At 46.0% G+C, this 18,058-nt stretch overlaps 1 protein-coding gene across 1 annotated transcript in view; it reads left to right on the top strand.

Annotated features, from left to right (window-relative positions):
- The window catches only part of NELL1 (neural EGFL like 1), a 123,867-nt gene extending 106,211 nt beyond the window's left edge, over window positions 1-17,656 (top strand). Inside the window, exons 16-20 of the mRNA XM_032960037.2 lie at window positions 8,336-8,476; window positions 9,810-10,003; window positions 10,802-10,978; window positions 13,035-13,274; window positions 16,370-17,656. Of these exons, the coding sequence (XP_032815928.2) occupies window positions 8,336-8,476; window positions 9,810-10,003; window positions 10,802-10,978; window positions 13,035-13,274; window positions 16,370-16,420 (803 nt within the window). The 3' untranslated portion in view covers window positions 16,421-17,656. The remainder of the gene's footprint in view (window positions 1-8,335; window positions 8,477-9,809; window positions 10,004-10,801; window positions 10,979-13,034; window positions 13,275-16,369) is intronic.
- Window positions 17,657-18,058: the final 402 nt, after the last annotated feature.

The raw sequence follows: 18,058 nt of genomic DNA, 5'->3' as shown, positions 1-18,058 counted from the left end.
CAGCATGCGGGTACAACCGCAAACACACACTTCGGAGAGCCAATAGTGAGAGCAGAACAGCATGCGGGTACAACCGCAAACACACACTTCGGAGAGCCAATAGTGAGAGCAGAACAGCATGCGGGTACAACCGCAAACACACACTTCGGAGAGCCAATAGTGAGAGCAGAACAGCATGCGGGTACAACCGCAAACACACACTTCGGAGAGCCAATAGTGAGAGCAGAACAGCATGCGGGTACAACCGCAAACACACACTTCGGAGAGCCAATAGTGAGAGCAGAACAGCATGCGGGTACAACCGCAAACACACACTTCGGAGAGCCAATAGTGAGAGCAGAACAGCATGCGGGTACAACCGCAAACACACACTTCGGAGAGCCAATAGTGAGAGCAGAACAGCATGCGGGTACAACCGCAAACACACACTTCGGAGAGCCAATAGTGAGAGCAGAACAGCATGCGGGTACAACCGCAAACACACACTTCGGAGAGCCAATAGTGAGAGCAGAACAGCATGCGGGTACAACCGCAAACACACACTTCGGAGAGCCAATAGTGAGAGCAGAACAGCATGCGGGTACAACCGCAAACACACACTTCGGAGAGCCAATAGTGAGAGCAGAACAGCATGCGGGTACAACCGCAAACACACACTTCGGAGAGCCAATAGTGAGAGTAGCGACATGATATGATGTGAACCGTCTCAGCTGTGGTGCATTCAGAGGTGGGTGCAAGGTCCCGTGCCTCACAATGGACACTGGGAGCAATGGGTGAGCAAACCAAATTTAGTTTTTTTTTCTCATTCATAGGAGATAATGAACCGAAGCCCGTGGCTCTCGGTTTAGTCAAATATGCCGCAGCTCTCCTGGCTTGTGAAAGCCCTTGCGTTCCAGTGCCAGGGTACAAAAAAAAAAACTGTCAAACGTGTTCACGAGTAACAGCACTCGGGAGCGACGAAAGTAAAACGTCTGAAAGTAAACGGCCAAGCGGAGGGATCCTGCGCCGAGTTCGTTGATCGATATATTTTAATGTAATCTCTGTACGAAGAGGGTTGCCGGGTTAAGGGTTAAGTCGCAGCCATCAATTGTGCTGTAGCAGATTGGCCGCGTGCGATGCATACAAACAGCGGGTGTAAAAAAATATATATTATAATATTTCAAACTGATTGCTTCTGGGAGGATGGAGCCGTGGTTTAATCGTGCCACCATATTTTAGATCTCCCAGGCAATTTTTTTTTAAGTGTGAGGGCGACCGCCAGACTGATTCAGGAGGACGGCAAAGTTGCAACAAAGGTTAAAGCAAATAAGAAAAAAACTAATCCAAGTCGTAGATGGCTTGCGTTTCCATCAGAGCGTGAAAGGCTAATTGCTCTGACATTAAATTCTGAGACAGTGACAAAGCTGTTACGATGCCTCTGCTTCTACTTCCTTCGACATTGCCCAAACATTAACATATTCAAATTACAGTTGACATTTAATAAAGAATACTGTTCGCGTTGTATGAAGGTCCTAAAAGTATACCAAAAAAAAAATACGACGCAAAAAAAAGGGAGAAAAGTAATTCTGACACATTTGACGGGAAAAACCAACTCGTGAAGAATGTTATCGTTTTGCGCTATCAAATGTCACACTTGCGGTGCTTTAATGTGCGAGGTGACTTGAAAGTTTTTTTTTTGAAAGGTGGACCGTACCGGGTGGCACGAGGGTGCAACAAAAATATTCAAGCCAAATCAAGATTCAACGCGACACCACGAAACAGACGGGGGAGCGGAGCGGTGGCACACTGCTTAGCGTACCGTGCTGTGCATGCGGCAAGCCTGAGTTTGAAGCCCGGCCACAATGAATATATATCAGCGGCGAGTGATATCTGAACCGGACCTAGCCCCCCCCCTCGCACCCCCCCCCCCCGCCCACCCTTGCCTTTGTCAACCCGCATTGACAAGCATGGTGAAATATGGTCTCCAGCAGTGGGTTCGCACATTGGGCTTTAAATTAGTATAATAATTATACATAACAGGTAGAGATGCACCATAATTTTAGTCTATTTTTATAATTATTTTTAGCTGGGCGGTGGTGGCTACGCATGCCTGCAATCCAGCACTATTGAGGCAAGGGTTGGTGGATTACACAAATGTTCTGAGGCTCCCTTGCCGTGGGTGCCCAGGTACCATACCCTGACTTGCCAGGCAAAATACAGTGCAACAAATGTGTACTCCATCTCGTTCCATCTGTTTGGGATAGAGCGTTGCCCGCCTGGCACGCGTAGTTTTCTCCGGGTGTTCTGGTTTTCCCCCAAATGCAAACACTCATTGATCGGCCAATCACATCTTTACTTATATAGAAGATCGCAGAGCTTGGGCAATTGTTGGCGCCGGCTCACTGCAGGAATGTGTAATGAGTAATTCGTGAGCAGCTTTATTTTATTTACCACTTCATTGCATTTTAATGTGTAGTAAAAATTGCAGAAAGCCATGCTTTTAGCTCTCCATGTAAAAAAGCCAAAGGCCATTGCCAAGAACGCACGCACCCAGATTGGATGTGACAGCTGAGCAGTTAGCAAAGGAAAGCATTTGTGAATATTCCGACGTGTCCCTGTAGAAACACTACCTATGTTGTGTGATGCTCCATTTTCATCTCGACTCATTTTCTAAATTGAAAACTAATTTTCTAAATTTAAAACTCATTTCTTTAGGACGGCTTTTTGTGTTTAGTATGTTGTCCTTTCCCCGCACTTCTGATTGGGACGGTTGGCTACTTGAGGTGCAAAAGTATTTCAACATACTACATACGTGCTTGACTACCGTACGTACTTCTCCTTCTGGTATATTTCTTCATGCTGCTCATTTTTGGAATGCCCTCCACATCGGCTCTTTGCCAACGTTTCTTAGAATAACCTTACTCAATCCTAGATATGTATTTGCTCTTATCTGTTACAACATCATTCGTGCTGTTTGTTGCTGGCTGCTTGGCATATTGGGCATTTGGTTGTGGATTCGATAACTGTAAATAATAATATATATGCGTTAAGAGGAGCCGTTGACCAAAATTTCACCAATTACATGTTTTTTTCATTTCAGGCATTGTTGTTGGTGAGTGTGTTGAGTTGTTTTGTTAATTGCGCTTTTACATCACTGCCGATGTAGCATCGTGAAAATATATGTTAGTTTATGTATTTTTTATTATGAAATGTTACTACCTCATAAGAATTCACTTCCCGACAATACTTATAATCATATTATTTGAATCCCCTTTGCCCAGTGTGTGAAGGATTCCCCAAAAGTAACGTATCCTATTTTTCCTGAATTATTATCGTGTTGAACTTCGTAAAAATGTTAGACAATTAATTAATGGGAATATCGTGAACATTTGGCTATTTTGCAAGTTTCCGCTCCGATCTTCTCTGCGTGCTTTTGACACCAGGGGTCACTCTGCACCTCCGTCACGTAACCACTTACGGAACAGCACCTGCACACCACCATCATAATTTTTTTTGAAAGGTTCCTACACAGGCTATTGTTGCGATAGGCCAAATAGATCAACATCAGAATCATAATCTGTATTTATCCTGGAAACATCCGAGGAGCTATGGTAACAGACCTGGGCTGCATAGTGAATGGGGCGGCACATTCCACTGCACAATACAGTCTGATGTTCTCCACATTGTAAGTGGTCTGGCATTGTTCTGGTTGTGTGCCATTGTCGTGTTCAAGGGAACACTTTTGCCGTCTGACAAATATTCACGACTTTGCCATGATTTAATAGCCATAGTCGTGTATCGCTTCCATAGGCTAAACTAAATTATAAATGCAAATGAGGCATTGCTTCCAGGGTAAAGCAAAAATGTCTTTGTTAATAAGACATAACACCACCAGTCACACATATATCAGCCAGACCTTGGTTTGAATAGAGGGAAGCAGGCAAATTACCATATGGAATATATTCAACATGTAAGGTCATTTGAAAACGTTTTCCTTCACGAGTTTTAACGGTAAGCATAAAGCAGCAGTTAGATATGAATGATCGCGTTTCATAAATAACCATTCGCAGCCCCTTTTCAATCAACTGCTAAACAAAAGCGTCCCGAACGACGTCGGCAGTCATTGGGGTTGTTTTACCATACTTCACCATGTTGGTCAGTGTGGGTTGTAGACGGGAGGCAAGCAGAGATCATTGCGGACATCAATCACAGCTGATGCTAGCCATGAACGGGAATGCATCTCGGGTCACTGGGTTCATGGCACAGTGCACCGCCACTATCGTACTCATTTACATTTTTATTTGCATATAAATATTCAAGTTAGAGTCAAAGTATCTACTTGCCTTAATGGGCAAAGGGATGGAGTTCATCCCAATTGGAGGCCGTCAGCCAGTGGTGTGTATTTGCCATCGTATGCCCCAGTGTCTTTTTATATATATCATTGGTTACTGTCATACATTACGTGTGTTTGTTTATGGATTATTATAATCTTGTCGTCAAAAGCACACTGCGCTAAGAACCTAGTGACCTGAGTTTTATTCCAAAGCATGGCTGCCGTTGTGGCGAGTGGTATCTGAACCGGTCGTGGCCACCCTAGGATCAGTAAAATATTACCCCCATTACCGACACGGCATGGGGAAGCCTTCATCCAATAGTGGATTGACTCTTGAGGCTTTAGTCTGCTGTTAGCCGTAATGACCCATTGTTGAGTGTACTGATTTCTTTTGCTCCGTGAATTTTTCTTCATTGTATTTGCCCAAGGTCTCCTTTACAAAGGAGACTCGTTATCCCAGTGTGCTGTCATTCTGGGGCTCTTTGGCAAATGCATTGATGGATCGGTGGATTGACGATTGATTGACGATTTCGCGCACGGCTTATTTCGACGATGGGGCGGACGTTGGGACGTGCAGTCGTTTGCAGTTTGAAGAACGCGCGTTTGGACCGCCCACAAAATTCGGCGGGCGCTAATGAAATATTTCACGACTGGCTAGAGCAATGAGTGAGTGCGTGGTGCCGGTCTGGTTGTGATTACAGGGAAGACAGCGCCGCAAATTAAGCCCAAATTTACACCGGGCGGACACGATGCATCTCCCCCCCCCCTCCCACCGCTCGCATGATTTGTTAATTATGAGCGAGTGAGAGAAGCAGCGCCATCAACTGCCGCTGTGCAATAAACGTGGCTGGGCGCACAGCCCACGGCTATAGGGGCCCAACTGTCACCTGCATAAATAATCCATCCGGTGCTCGCTCTGGCGATGGAAAGCGTTGGGCGTCTGCTGCTTCTAATTTACGTAGCAATTGCGCATGGTGGCTTGGAGAGTTACACACGTGCGGCCACTTTGGCGACTCATTAACGGGACCGTTGCAGAGTCTCCACGAGGAAGGGCCATTGCCTACAATAAACGTCGCGTGTTAGATCCAAAACAAAAAAATCCCTGCCCCTTTAGGGCAGTATTATTGATGGTCGTGTTTAGTTTTTTGTTATTTGTCCTCTTGCCACCAGCATTATTGCAGCAATTGTGTTCCACCGTGCACCGTTGGCCTTGGTTGAGATTATTTTTTGTTTGTTAGTTTCTCGAAGATTCGTAAAAGGCAGACTTATTCAACCGTGTACGTGACGATGCATCGGTTTGTCGATTGAAAGTCGATCTGTACGCTCACCATGCATGCACTGAATGGTGCATTTGGGAATCTATTATTTTTAAATCCCCCCCGAGTTGGAGGCCTTTCTGCCAGCAGTGGCACGAAGAAACAAAATAGCAGGGCTGCACCTTTCCCTTATATTCTCGTGATAGTATGTGACTGGATCACATACGATATCATCATCATTATCACGAACCATGGGCAGATCGCCCTTAGGTGTCCATTGCACATTTTGTAATTTTTCCCACTTTCCTTTGTCTTGTGCCAATATGCTCAAGTCGTGCCACATCTTTCTGGCACCAATCTCTTACGTCGTCAAGCCATCCTCTGTAAGGTATACATATGGTATAGATGTATATATATATGAATTTATACCATTACAAATTTCACATACCCAAAAAAATAAATTTTTATATCTGATAATGACCCTGAATTATGACAAATAATTGAATCTGCTGCCTGTGGGGGCAGATGGATTATTGCTCACCAAATACAAATAATACGCCATCTATATTACACGCACAGATCTGCAACCAATAAACCCTGAAGACCATTTTGCCAAATGGGATTTAAAAATATCAATCTCATCACAATACTTTTATCCCACCAAAAATGTATATTAATGAAGTTCAGAAAATATAACTTCCTTATCTATTGTTGAGAATGGCTACGAAAAGAGAAAAACGTTCTCAACCTATTAAAAATGGACCAACTTTTTCTCGGAGTGACTAAATAAATTAACGTACACGTAGCCTTTACTGGAAGGCGCACAGTTTAATGAAAGGTCGACTTATCGTAGCTGAATTACGAACAACCGTAAGACACATGCATCTAGACAAATCACACGCTATTCTCATGTACTGGCCCATTTCTCCTGCATGCCCTCAGCCCATAGCCCCGAGGCCCATGTCCCCACTTCTCACCCAAGCTGCTAAGTTTAAGTTACCCTTCACGTAACAATGCCTGGGCAATGTCCGGGCAATGTTATTGTTATTGTCTGCCTGTAAGTTCCCACTGTTTGGGGAAAGAGGCATTCCTTTCCTTCGTGATTTCTGTCCAGTAGCGGCCACCTAACTCTTTGATTTCGTCTCTCCTCATCTCAAAACTAAACTAAGAATACTCTACATTGCATGTCGACTTAATATTACAAGTTCATAACCAGAATCTTTATTTGGACTGGAGGAATCCGATGAGCTATTATTACGCTCTTTTTCACCGATGTCTAGTATGGACGGCCCTTCAAGAAAATGTGTAATTAGAAACAGGGGCGGAGCCAGGGGGGGTGACAGGGGTGACATTCTGCGTATAAGTGTACAACACTCGGTCTGGCGAACTCCGTGCAACTGCATTGTCAGAGTGTGTCGCTAACCGATGGCGTCTAGTTCAACAGCCTGACTCTCTAATCATTCTTGAAATTAAAATTTGTTGAATGTCACCCCGGCCTGAAATCCTGGCTCCGCCCCTGATTATAAGTATCTTTACAGCAGAACAATGCGGCCCCAAAATTACCAACGTCAAGTCCTGATCCACACAGAGCAGTAAAACTTCCATAAATAGGACACTCTCATCCCGGTGCTCTCAGCTCTTCAAAAGGCTCCAGCAAAGAAGGGGGCTTCCCAATCTCATCTCAACAAAGTCGTCTCCCCTCGCGCAATAGAACCCAGGTTATCTTGAGGGATCTTAACTCATCGCCTTTGTTGGCTGCTAACAATGAAAGCAGCCCGGTGCGTTCAATCGAAGAGACTCGTCCGCCTTCAGTGTGCGCCCACCCTCCTCAAACTCAACACTCGGCGGCGTCCGCACGATCAGTTGTCTTCAAGGCAGCATTGGAAGCAAAAAAAAAACTTGTCCTGCTGGACGGGATGAGTGTGAACAAAGGTGAATGAAACTTCCACCTGGCACGGGCAACGGAGCGGCGGCAACATTAAACGGCGGGCCTTGAGGCTCAGGCCCGCGACGTGGAACGCGTTGTTCCGTGTGGCGTTCCATCACGATGCCGCAGACCGTCCTTGTGAGGGGCGCCGTTAATTAGCGGCGTAATTCAATTAAAGGCGCGCGCGCGTGAGCTCCGGCGGTTTCGCCTCGCGCTGCAGAGATCGCTGGAGCGTCGACGGGGCAAGAGCGATTCCCCGATGAGCTAGGAGGGCTTTGCCGATCTCAAGTTCCTTGTGTTCTCAGGGTTTAGTGTGGATTACGCGACGAGCCGCGTGCGGATTTTTTTCTCCCCCTGCCATCGCCTTTGTGTTTGATGTTAGAAATCCCCACACTTCCTTCTCTCTCTCTCTCTCGTTCTCTCTCTGTCTCTCTCCGAGCTCCTCCACGTGAGCACCTCCCGCTGCGTGTCGCCGCTTTTACACAAATCCCTTCGCTCGCATCAATCGCATTATCGCCTTGCTGCGCCGGAAGCAAAGTCGGGCAGTGCATCTTATAAATGGGACGTGAATAAAGAAACAAGGGCGAAAGACCTCAGTTTCAAAGCAAACTACCGAGAGAGAGAGAGAGAAAACACATCGCCGGAATGTGTTGAGGCATTTGCCAATGTGTGTGTGTGTGCGTTTTTTTCAGACATGTCACGATACACTTTGAATATTGCAGTGCTTTTCTTTTGACGAGCGTTTTGTTGTTGTTGTTGTTGTTTTTTGGGAAGCGACGTTTGGATGAAGCGACCGCACCACCTCCCCACCCCCGGCTTGTGATTTGTCTCCTCGCTTAGACGTGAACGAGTGCGCGGTGGGCATCGCGCAGTGCCACCCCAACACGCACTGCGTCAATCTCCCCGGGTGGTTCCACTGCGAGTGCCGCGCCGGGTACCACGACAACGGCAGCTTCGCCCTCAACGGAGACAGCTGCACCGGTCAGACGCGACGCCGAATCAGCCTGCACCGGTCCGGCTAGGGCCGTCGTTGAATCGAATCTCGGAAGGGGGCGAACACGTCGAGCGCTTGATTCGTGATGAGAGGTTTTTTTTGGGGGGTTAGGTCACGTTAAACGATCTGACGAAATTTGTCTAAATTATCTAACCAAACCTTCAGGCATAGTATAAGAATGGGTTTTTACCCTTTCTGGCAATAAAACAGGTGTTGAGATGTTCAAACACCAAACATAAACCATTTGCTAGGAGTCACGTCGCCTTTGGGCGTCCTCTGGTCTAACGCTGATTGATACTAGGCCCTAAAGAAGGCTGTCTCTGGTATTGACCAATCCGTTTCAAAGACAATGCATTTATTATTACCAGAGCATGTTTTGTTTGCATGTTCACCACAAGTACGTGTGGTTAATGCAGACATGACTCCTTGCAAAAGATTTCTGTTTAGTGTTTAAAGATCGTGAAACATATTCTTAGTTTTTTCGGTAAAGTCACGTTGAAGAGAAACAACAAAATAACAAAATATATAAACGGTCCGTTTGAGTTATGGTCGAAACGTCGTGAGAATTTTTTTTATTGTTTTATATATATTTTGTTATTTTGTTGTTTCTCTTCAACGTGACTTTACCGAAAAAACTAAGAATATGAATTACTGCAGTCACGAAAGCTTTAAATCAAAATCGTGAAACATGTTTTATTACCAGAAAGGGTAAAACCTCTTATTATACTTTGTCAGTGGCAAGAACGGTCCCATGTTGTAATCCGTTAAATAGAATCGCAGAACAGCAAACACGTTGAATATTTAATTTGTAATATGAGATTTCTGGGTTTGGCCACAAAAATGACGGGAGCAAATTTGTGTCATCAAGATGCCAAATCTGTGTCTTGGGGTGGAAGGTCTGAAGAACAGAAATGTGGTTACCCGTTGTTTTAAGTAAGTGCCCGGTTCGAAATTGGAATAGTATCGGGTACATTGCAGGCAATGCATCGAGATGTACTACGTGGCAGGCACATTATAAATAATAATAAAATTGTATAAAATATGATTGTGATCATGATTTGGTCATATGCGCGAAATTCATACTCGTCGAAAACATCTATTCTGCAGTCAGGAACTGCTGTGCTGCACCAACTCGCTGTAAAAACTACTGCTAAAAAAACACAATCACATTTAGAGGAAACTGACGCAAAGCCTCATCATTGCATTGTGTTTTAAGTCCTCTCCGGACGCACTGACAGGTGTGTCCCTCCCTCCCCTCCCTCCCCTCCCTCCCCTCCCTCCCCTCCCTCCCCTCCCTCCCCTCCCCCCCTCCCTTACCAGACATTGACGAGTGCGCGACCGGGCGGCACAGCTGCCAGAACCAGACGGTGTGCGTGAACTTGGAGGGCAGCTACGACTGCCGCTGCCCCAGCGGGCAGCACTGCAGCGGGGAGTGCCTGCACGACGGGCAGACAAAGCGCAATGGCCACGTGTGGACCCTGCTAGGCGACCGCTGCTCCGTGTGCACCTGCGTGGTGGGTCTCACCTGTGCTTGCTGACTTGTCATTATTATTTACCTGTGATTAATTACCTGCGTGGTGGGTCTCACCTGGGCTTGCTGACTTGTCATTATTATTTACCTGTGATTAATTACCTGCGTGGTGGGTCTCACCTGGGCTTGCTGACTTGTCATTATTATTTACCTGCGATTACTTACCTGCATGATGGGTCTCACCTGGGCTTGCTGACTTGTCATTATTATTTACCTGTGATTACTTACCTGCATGATGGGTCTCACCTGGGATGGTTCTCACCTGGGCTTACTTACCTGTGTTTATTTATCTGCTTGGTGAGTCTCACCAGAGATGGATCTCACCTCTGTTTACCTACGTGTGCTTACTTACCTGGGTCTAACCTGCGCTGGGTATTACCGGGGGTAACTCACCTGCATTGTAGATTTGACCTGGACTGGCTGTCACCTGCGCTATGAGTAGCTACCAGCATTTAAACTTGTTACATTTGCCTCTCCATTGTGTCACTCTCACTTGTTGAATGTTTACTCTGCAGCAGTGCAAAATATCACACGTGGTAAATATTTGCCCTTAATAAATTGGCAGACCATCCATAGATCAACATAAACATTACACGTTTTAAATTCCGTGAGCCTTCGGGATGGCCACGTTTGTGCAAGGCGCCAAAGCGTCTGGCCCGCAGCTCCACGAGACGGACAACGCAGACGCGATGACACGGATGGGACGACGCGGACGCGGACGAGACGACATCGATTCTGGGATCTCACGGCCGCTCGTCCGTCGCCCGTGTGTCCCGCGCAGAACGGTCAGGTGTTTTGCCGGCGGACCATGTGCGAGTGCGACAACCCCAACGTGGACCTCTTCTGCTGCCCCGAGTGCGACAACCGCATCACCAGCCACTGCCAGAGCCACAACGGGCAGGTGACGTACCGCAGCGGGGACACGTGGATCCACGACTGCCAGTCCTGCCGCTGTCTGGTAAGAGCCGCCTTGCACCTTGTGCCTTAGAGTGTCCGCAGGGCAGTGGCGGCCGGTGGGGACATACTGTCTATTGGTTGGCCACGGAAGCCCCTGTGGGTGCGGGAGACGAGAATGGTGGGGGGCGGTGGGCGGAGGAGGGGGAGGAGTGGGTGGGACGGAGAGGTGTATACTTAATCCATTCCTATTCCGATGACGTACGTGTGCGTGATCAAATTTTCTTCGGATTCCGTTCCGATGACGTACGTTAACAGCATCGTACACGTATGTCGTCGGAACAAAATCGGAAGGAGGCCATGCGGGAGGGGGTGTGGCACGTTTTATCACCAGCTATCATAGAGTGCGGTCGTGTCGCCACAGTTCTCTGCGGTGAGTACAATATCTTTAAAAATGGCGCTATGCCTCTAAATAAAATGAACGCTACCCGCTGGCACGTTCCGAGATTCAGCGGTGAACGGGAAACAGCCTGCAACTTGCAGATGCCTCGGAACGGGAAAGGATTCATTGGATTAACCAAGAGCAGCATCTCCCCCTACTAACTGACCAAACTAAGGTCCACCTGCAGGCCAGTGCTGCCTCACCCGTAATAGGGATGGCTGCCGTCAGGGGGTCCCCTAGGTTTAAATAAAAACTACGGCTGGGCGTGGAAATGATCGTGATAATATGGCGATATCAGTTGGCTCTTTGCTTTTACTGGGGCATTAAAGCAGCCAATAAATGTACATCACTATCCTCAAATGGGCAGGTAAGTGTTGTTCAGTTTTTTTTGCTCCGTCTTCTTGCACTTGGCGGGGGCCTGGCCCCACCAGCCACCAATGACGAGCAGCCACCGCTGCAGGGTGATGGCAGCTCGACGCAGACTTTGGTTCGGCAAAGTTTTTAATGCCCATTCCGCGTGCGTCAATCGTTCCGTGGATTTGTTGGCAATCGATTTCGCCTTTCGAAAGAACGCGGCTTGGGATGCACACAAGCGACATTTGCTTTGTATGGAGACATATTCTCGCGTTGCCTCGTTGTTTTAAAATAACTGCGATGAGAATATGTGATCGTATAACTGTACGGTGTGTACTTCATGTAGTTCATGAGGCTATTACGATGTCGGAGCACTGGGGGAGCTCCATTAATATCCAAAGTTAAGATCTGCCTTTCAGAGTTCCATGATTAAATCTGGTTGCCAAGAGTCGTGAGTTAATGGTCTTGGCCCAGTGAGCAATGACTGTACGGGAAAAAAATCCATCACAGTGAAGTTGGTTTTATATATGGGAATTAAACATATCCAACTTGACATCTGTGAAAAAATAACTTCATAGCTCATTGGATTCTTCCAGTCTAAATAAAGATTCTGATTCTGATGTCGTTTTTAACCGTCATGCGATGAACATTACTTTGTGTGCGGTGCGAGTGGGAGAGTGCTGCCCCCTACTTTCTGGCGACGTCCGTCACGTGGAGGGATCTCTGATGCAGCTCAGTGATGTCCACTTGTCTGTGCTAATTCTCCAATGACGTGGGTCGCACTGATCGGAGTCGGATCTTGATGGATGCTTCGTCTCATAAGACGTCGAATATTGTTCTGCGTTTAACCTGGCGAAGTTTCGCCTTTGTCTTATGATATTCCAGCACACGTAAGATATTATTAAACGGAACGATAAAAAGCATTTTTTTTTTTTTACCAGGTAAGGCCCACTGAGCTATATAGCTTTGTTTTCAGAAGCGATCTGGCCACACATGATAGCTCAACAAAGTGGCTTATCCTGTGGAAATGTATAGCAGCCAAATACTCTAAAATCATGTTTCTAAATGTAGAGGGGAAACCGGAGGACGCGACCACGGGGAGAACATGCAAACACCAAATATACAGCAGGCGGTCAGGGTTGGGATCGAACCCACGACCTCCCATATACCAGGCGAGGTAGTTAACGTCTCGCCACCGTGGCAATGTCAACTACCTCGTAAACGTTTATTTATCAGGGGGGAAAAAAAAAATAAGAAGACAAAGTTGACGGTGACGGTACGGTTGTCCGCGCGCGCGCGTTCCATTTGACGCGTCGTCCGGCAGCAGGGGGAGGTGGACTGCTGGCCCGTGCCATGCCCCAAGCTGCACTGCCGCCACACGGTGCTGCTCGAGGGGAACTGCTGCGCTCGCTGCGTGGGCAGCCCCTGCGAGACGGACGGCGACTCGGCCGCAGCCGTCGTGCCGGACCTCACCAAGAGCTGCCGGGACGAGCGGGGGGCGCAGCAGCTCGGCGGGTCCTCTTGGCGGCCGGATGGAGGGCCGTGTATCCTCTGCCACTGCCAGGTGGGGAAACGCGGGGGGCGGGGGGTGGGAGAGGGGGTGGGTGGTTGCTTGTCGGCAGAATTCAGGCTCTTAAGACTATCAGTGTGCCTTTGGGGTGGATCCTCGGCAAGAGCACTGAGCTGGTGCTACCGGTATCCTGGGTTTGAATTCTGGCTTCAGCTGTCCATTATTAAACTGGGTTCTCAAGTGTGGTCAGTTGATGGTCTCAGCCCAGTCACCAAATAAATCACATTTTTACGTGTTTTTGCACTGAGTTTGCAAAAATGTTGCTCTCAGAATATAAAAAAACAGCAAAGCTGGGTTGACTGTCGCGACAAATATTACTTTCTGTCTCGGGGTGGGTGCCAAAGTGTTGCCTTATACTATTACACCAGAGGTCACGTGAAGGGATCTCAGAAGTAGTTCTGTGATGTCCCCTTCGGTGGGCCATTATTTATTGCAGAGAAATTTGCATCGCTGTGCGAGAGATACAAAGAGATGCTTCGCCTCATGAAATAATGCTCCAATTACCAAGTGGACGTTTTTCCAAGTTTATTTTGTTGAATCAGGCAACAGCTCAATGCACCAGGATAGTATCGTAGTTGCAAGTGTGACCTGATAGTGCAATCGGGTGAATATATATTTAAATGTATCACTGTTAATTACATTCATGCCGCATTCACATGACCACTGTGAAGAAGGCTGGCTCACTTTCGAAACGAGGCAAGGTGGTCTAGGCCAGGATTCCTGGCCCTACTGGGCCAAACCGGCACAATCTGGGTCTCATGACTCACTTAAAAGGGGCCAGTCTCTCCATAAGACATTTACTGTTGACGTCCCACGAAGTGGTACCAATTTTATCCATCCTGGAGTGGATATGATAGGCTAAATTAACCTCCCAATCTGGATGTAAACTCGCGTAACTCGAGTTGTCGTGCAGGCACTCTGTCAGATGATGTAAACGTGTTTGCTCAATAATTCGCTCAGCCACCTTATGCCCCAAAGTTGGTTTTCAGAGATAGATACACACCCAAATATATTGTTATTCTCCATGTAAACTCTCGGCTCACCCTGTATACGTTGCCAGAAGAAAAGAAAAAAACCTATACACGTAAACAAACTTTTAATTAGTAATATAAAACAAGTCTTGCTCCACTGAATAATGATGACCTTGGCCCTGTGAGGAAGTGCATTGAGAAAGAATAACGATGACCCTACAAGCCTTAAATAAAATGTAGCAATTGTAGGAAAAATCCATACTCTGGGACAATGTGAATTACTTCACTGAAGGGCACGGGCATCACACATTTTACCTGCCAGACGTTTTAGTTCATGTGCCGACTCATTAGAGAGCACTTAGAGATTGGAAGTCTGAACATTTGTTATCGTACACTCTTTACTTATGTATGATGGACTTCTTTCGCACCATACGTTGCCAACCATGCTAATCGGAGGTGTGGGGGAAGGACAACAAAATTCAACACAAAAATCAGTTCAAAAGAAACAAGTTTTCAATCTAGAATTGAAAAGTGCATGGCTCCGGTGGCTTCGTAATATCAGAAGGAAGAGCGTTCCAGACGGCCACTCTTGTGAGTCCAGTCCATCGCGAATGCGCCACGGTGATCACGCAGAGTCGGCTTTTTTGAACAGCACTACCGTTTTGAGTATATCGCAATACTGGCTCAGACTCGAGGATGGTGCCTGAACATTAGCCACGGGTAGCTAGTTCCAGGTCTTCGGGCCGGAGAGCCCAGTGAGCCTGAGCTGGCCGTGTGGCCGCGCAAGGGTTTACGAGTGGGCACAGCGGCAGATTACCGTGGGCTGTCGATTGGAGACAGCGTGGATTGGGGTCTGTTGAAGCCAGCTGCTCCTGCTCTGGGTTCTCTTGAGAGAGTCTTGGTACTGAAAGAGGCTCATGTATTAATAGACCACGTATATATATTTTTGTAAGTCTATCAGCCTATTTGCTTTTTCAGACCAATTGCCTGACTAGTTGTGAACAAGCCAGACTTTGCTGATGAGGCCTTAAAAGTTAAAACTGGTCCCGAATGATCTCGTTGAAACGAATGCTGTTGGGTAGTATTAGTCCAGGAGTCCCTTAGCCTGACAGACCAAAGCACATCTTATATTTATGTGGGGAGATAAATTATGTTCGTTTCACTTTATTCACCCATCATGCCCCACAGCAACACATAATGACCTCTTGTAAATGTGCACGTACAGCCCACACGCGATTCCACTATTGAACAGGGGCCTCCATACGCCTAAGTGGGTGATGAAGGTTATTTTACCATATTTCACCACGCTGGTCAGTTTGGGCTAGTCATGGTGGGCAGCATCAATGTTAATTGGAGGTGGGCAGCAGAGATGTTAAACTTGTATAAGTCCAGTATAACAACTTTTTCCGACGCTGTCTATTTGCGCATGGTGCTCACCATCCAAACACCATCCAGGCTCAAATCTGACTTGGCTTGTAAGATCTGATGAGATCGGTCACATTCCTGATGATTGTCTGATACATATATAAAGGTGGCTAGTGTTATGGCCGATGGATGAGACTGATCACACGGCATGGCAGCCAGAGGAGAGAATCAGGCTAAGCGCTGCAGAGATGCAGTGATGAGGTCAGGTCATGCGCGGGAGTGGGATGAATGGACTGTGATGGATGCTGCTGACAATGTGGGGAGGAACTTCATCCATTGGTGGATGTATGATGGCTGATTAGGATGATGACGATGGTGGTAGTTATGATCGTATAATTGGGTACAAACATATTAGGGGCCGTCCATAAATGACGTCACGCGATTTTGGACGATTTTTTTACCCCCCCCCTCCCCTCGTCACACGGCGTCAAAAAGTCAGACCCCCCTCAAATATGACGTCACAAGCTCTGCCCCCCCCCCAAAAAAACATGCTTCAAATCGCTTTAAACTATTGTCATTGTAGTGCGTATTTAATGCGGCACTGCACTCTGATGTTGTAGGAGAAAACATTAATTTAAAAAAGTCTATTTAATTAAGTAGAACGTGTTGTCTATATTTATTTAAAGTTGCGCATTTTGATGTGACGTCACATTTCTCAACCCCCATTAATTGTATATTTTTTTCTTTTCACAGGATGGGAACATCTGCTGTTCAGCCGACCCTCTGTGTCCTTTCAACAACTAGGGAGTTAATTATCACTAAGAGGACAATTAATATGTACACATCGGTAGTATGGCTGTACCGTTCTATTTTCGGTAAGTGAAAGCCATTGCAAACAAACGTTTAATTTTAAAATAATTTCATAACAGTCGGGGCAAAAATAAGAGCTCGATTATCAGAAGCACCATTATTCATACTCCTCAAATCCATCATTAGGATGTAGAACCCTTTGTTTATTTAAAATGTTTTCTGTTGGTGTTTTATTTTCTTTAACAGAAAATAGCATCCGAAATACAAAAAAAACTTAAACATGTCCAGAATAACTTATTGTGGATTTAAAGTCACTCCCTGTAAAGTTACTTGAATATGATGTAAATGCATCTTTTTTTCCATCTGTGATGTTTTTTTTTCATATGCTTTGCTGCGTACAAAAAAAATTGCCTACTTTATAATTTATTATCGTTTTAATTATGCCCTCGGATGATTATGTGTGCCAAAATTATAAGATGTAAATATGAATATTTATGAAAGTTGATCGCAATGAAATGTTTCCAGTTGTTTGTTGTACTTTCGCAATTATTTTCAGGGATCAATAGACACGCTGCGAAAATCTTAAGAACATAAATCGAATTGTGGAAGTCAAAAGTCTCAAGCTTTCATTCAAGTTACTTGATTGCATTATATTTGAACCTAAATATGACAGTAAATAAATAAATAAAGCCCACCTAGCCACCCGTCATTAAACCAACTTCTCAAGTGCGCACGGTGCATGGTCTCAGCCTGGTCACCGGTGACTTTGCTTCAACAACAACAACAAAAATCTATCAGACAATGACAAATTTGCCATGTGATAGACTACCATACCAAGAGTATGTATGCGCGAAAGTACACCACGTGCAGTGTAAAGTTTGAAGAAAAAAAAGGCCCATTCTAAAGATTTTTCGGGAGAAATCTTGGTTTAAAAATTCTCTTCCACGGCCACACGCTGTCTCAAGGCTTGCGCATCACTCTGCGCGATTTCCCCAGTGGATTCTTCGTCTCGTCACGTAGCGATGCCGTTCTATTGGTCCTGCCAGTTTCTCTCTTCTGAGCTCTTGCTTTCACATCGTGTCAAATGTCCATCGCCTGCTCACCCGACTCTTGGCCGGGTTTCTAGCAATGCTTGGTGATCTTGCGTGAGCTCACGTTGACATTTTTTGAAATACGGTACTGTGCTTCATTTGTGCTGATTGCTTAATAAAGAGCCACAATTCTAGACAAGGTGTGATATTAAATGTTTATTTGACTATGATGATGATGAAACTAATAATAATGCCCCTTTTTGGCCAGAAATACTTAACTGAAAATCCGCACATATTAGGAACGACACTTCCATTTCCTGGCCACCTGCAACATCTGCCAAGCCCTGGTCACCTACCCATGCTCAATGCTGCTTAGTTTGTGAGATCAAACATCACATGTGTGGATAGTTGTCCATTAATGTGATAGTTGAAAAATTGGAGAACATATTTTAAACTCGAATTAAAAAAAAAATTACATTGTGTACGTAAATGTGTAATTGTAAAGATGTCCATAATACAGGTATTTTAGGTTAGATCGCGTAAATATATAAATGTTTCGTTAAACCCGCCATCACCCGACACAGCCAATTAGTAAGGTTTG

Source organism: Petromyzon marinus, chromosome 24 (genome assembly GCF_048934315.1).
Source record: "Petromyzon marinus isolate PM22_M1 ecotype Great Lakes invasive population chromosome 24, UKy_Petmar_22M1.pri1.0, whole genome shotgun sequence".
NCBI lineage: Eukaryota > Metazoa > Chordata > Hyperoartia > Petromyzontiformes > Petromyzontidae > Petromyzon > Petromyzon marinus.
This window is presented reverse-complemented; position numbering and strand designations above follow the sequence as displayed.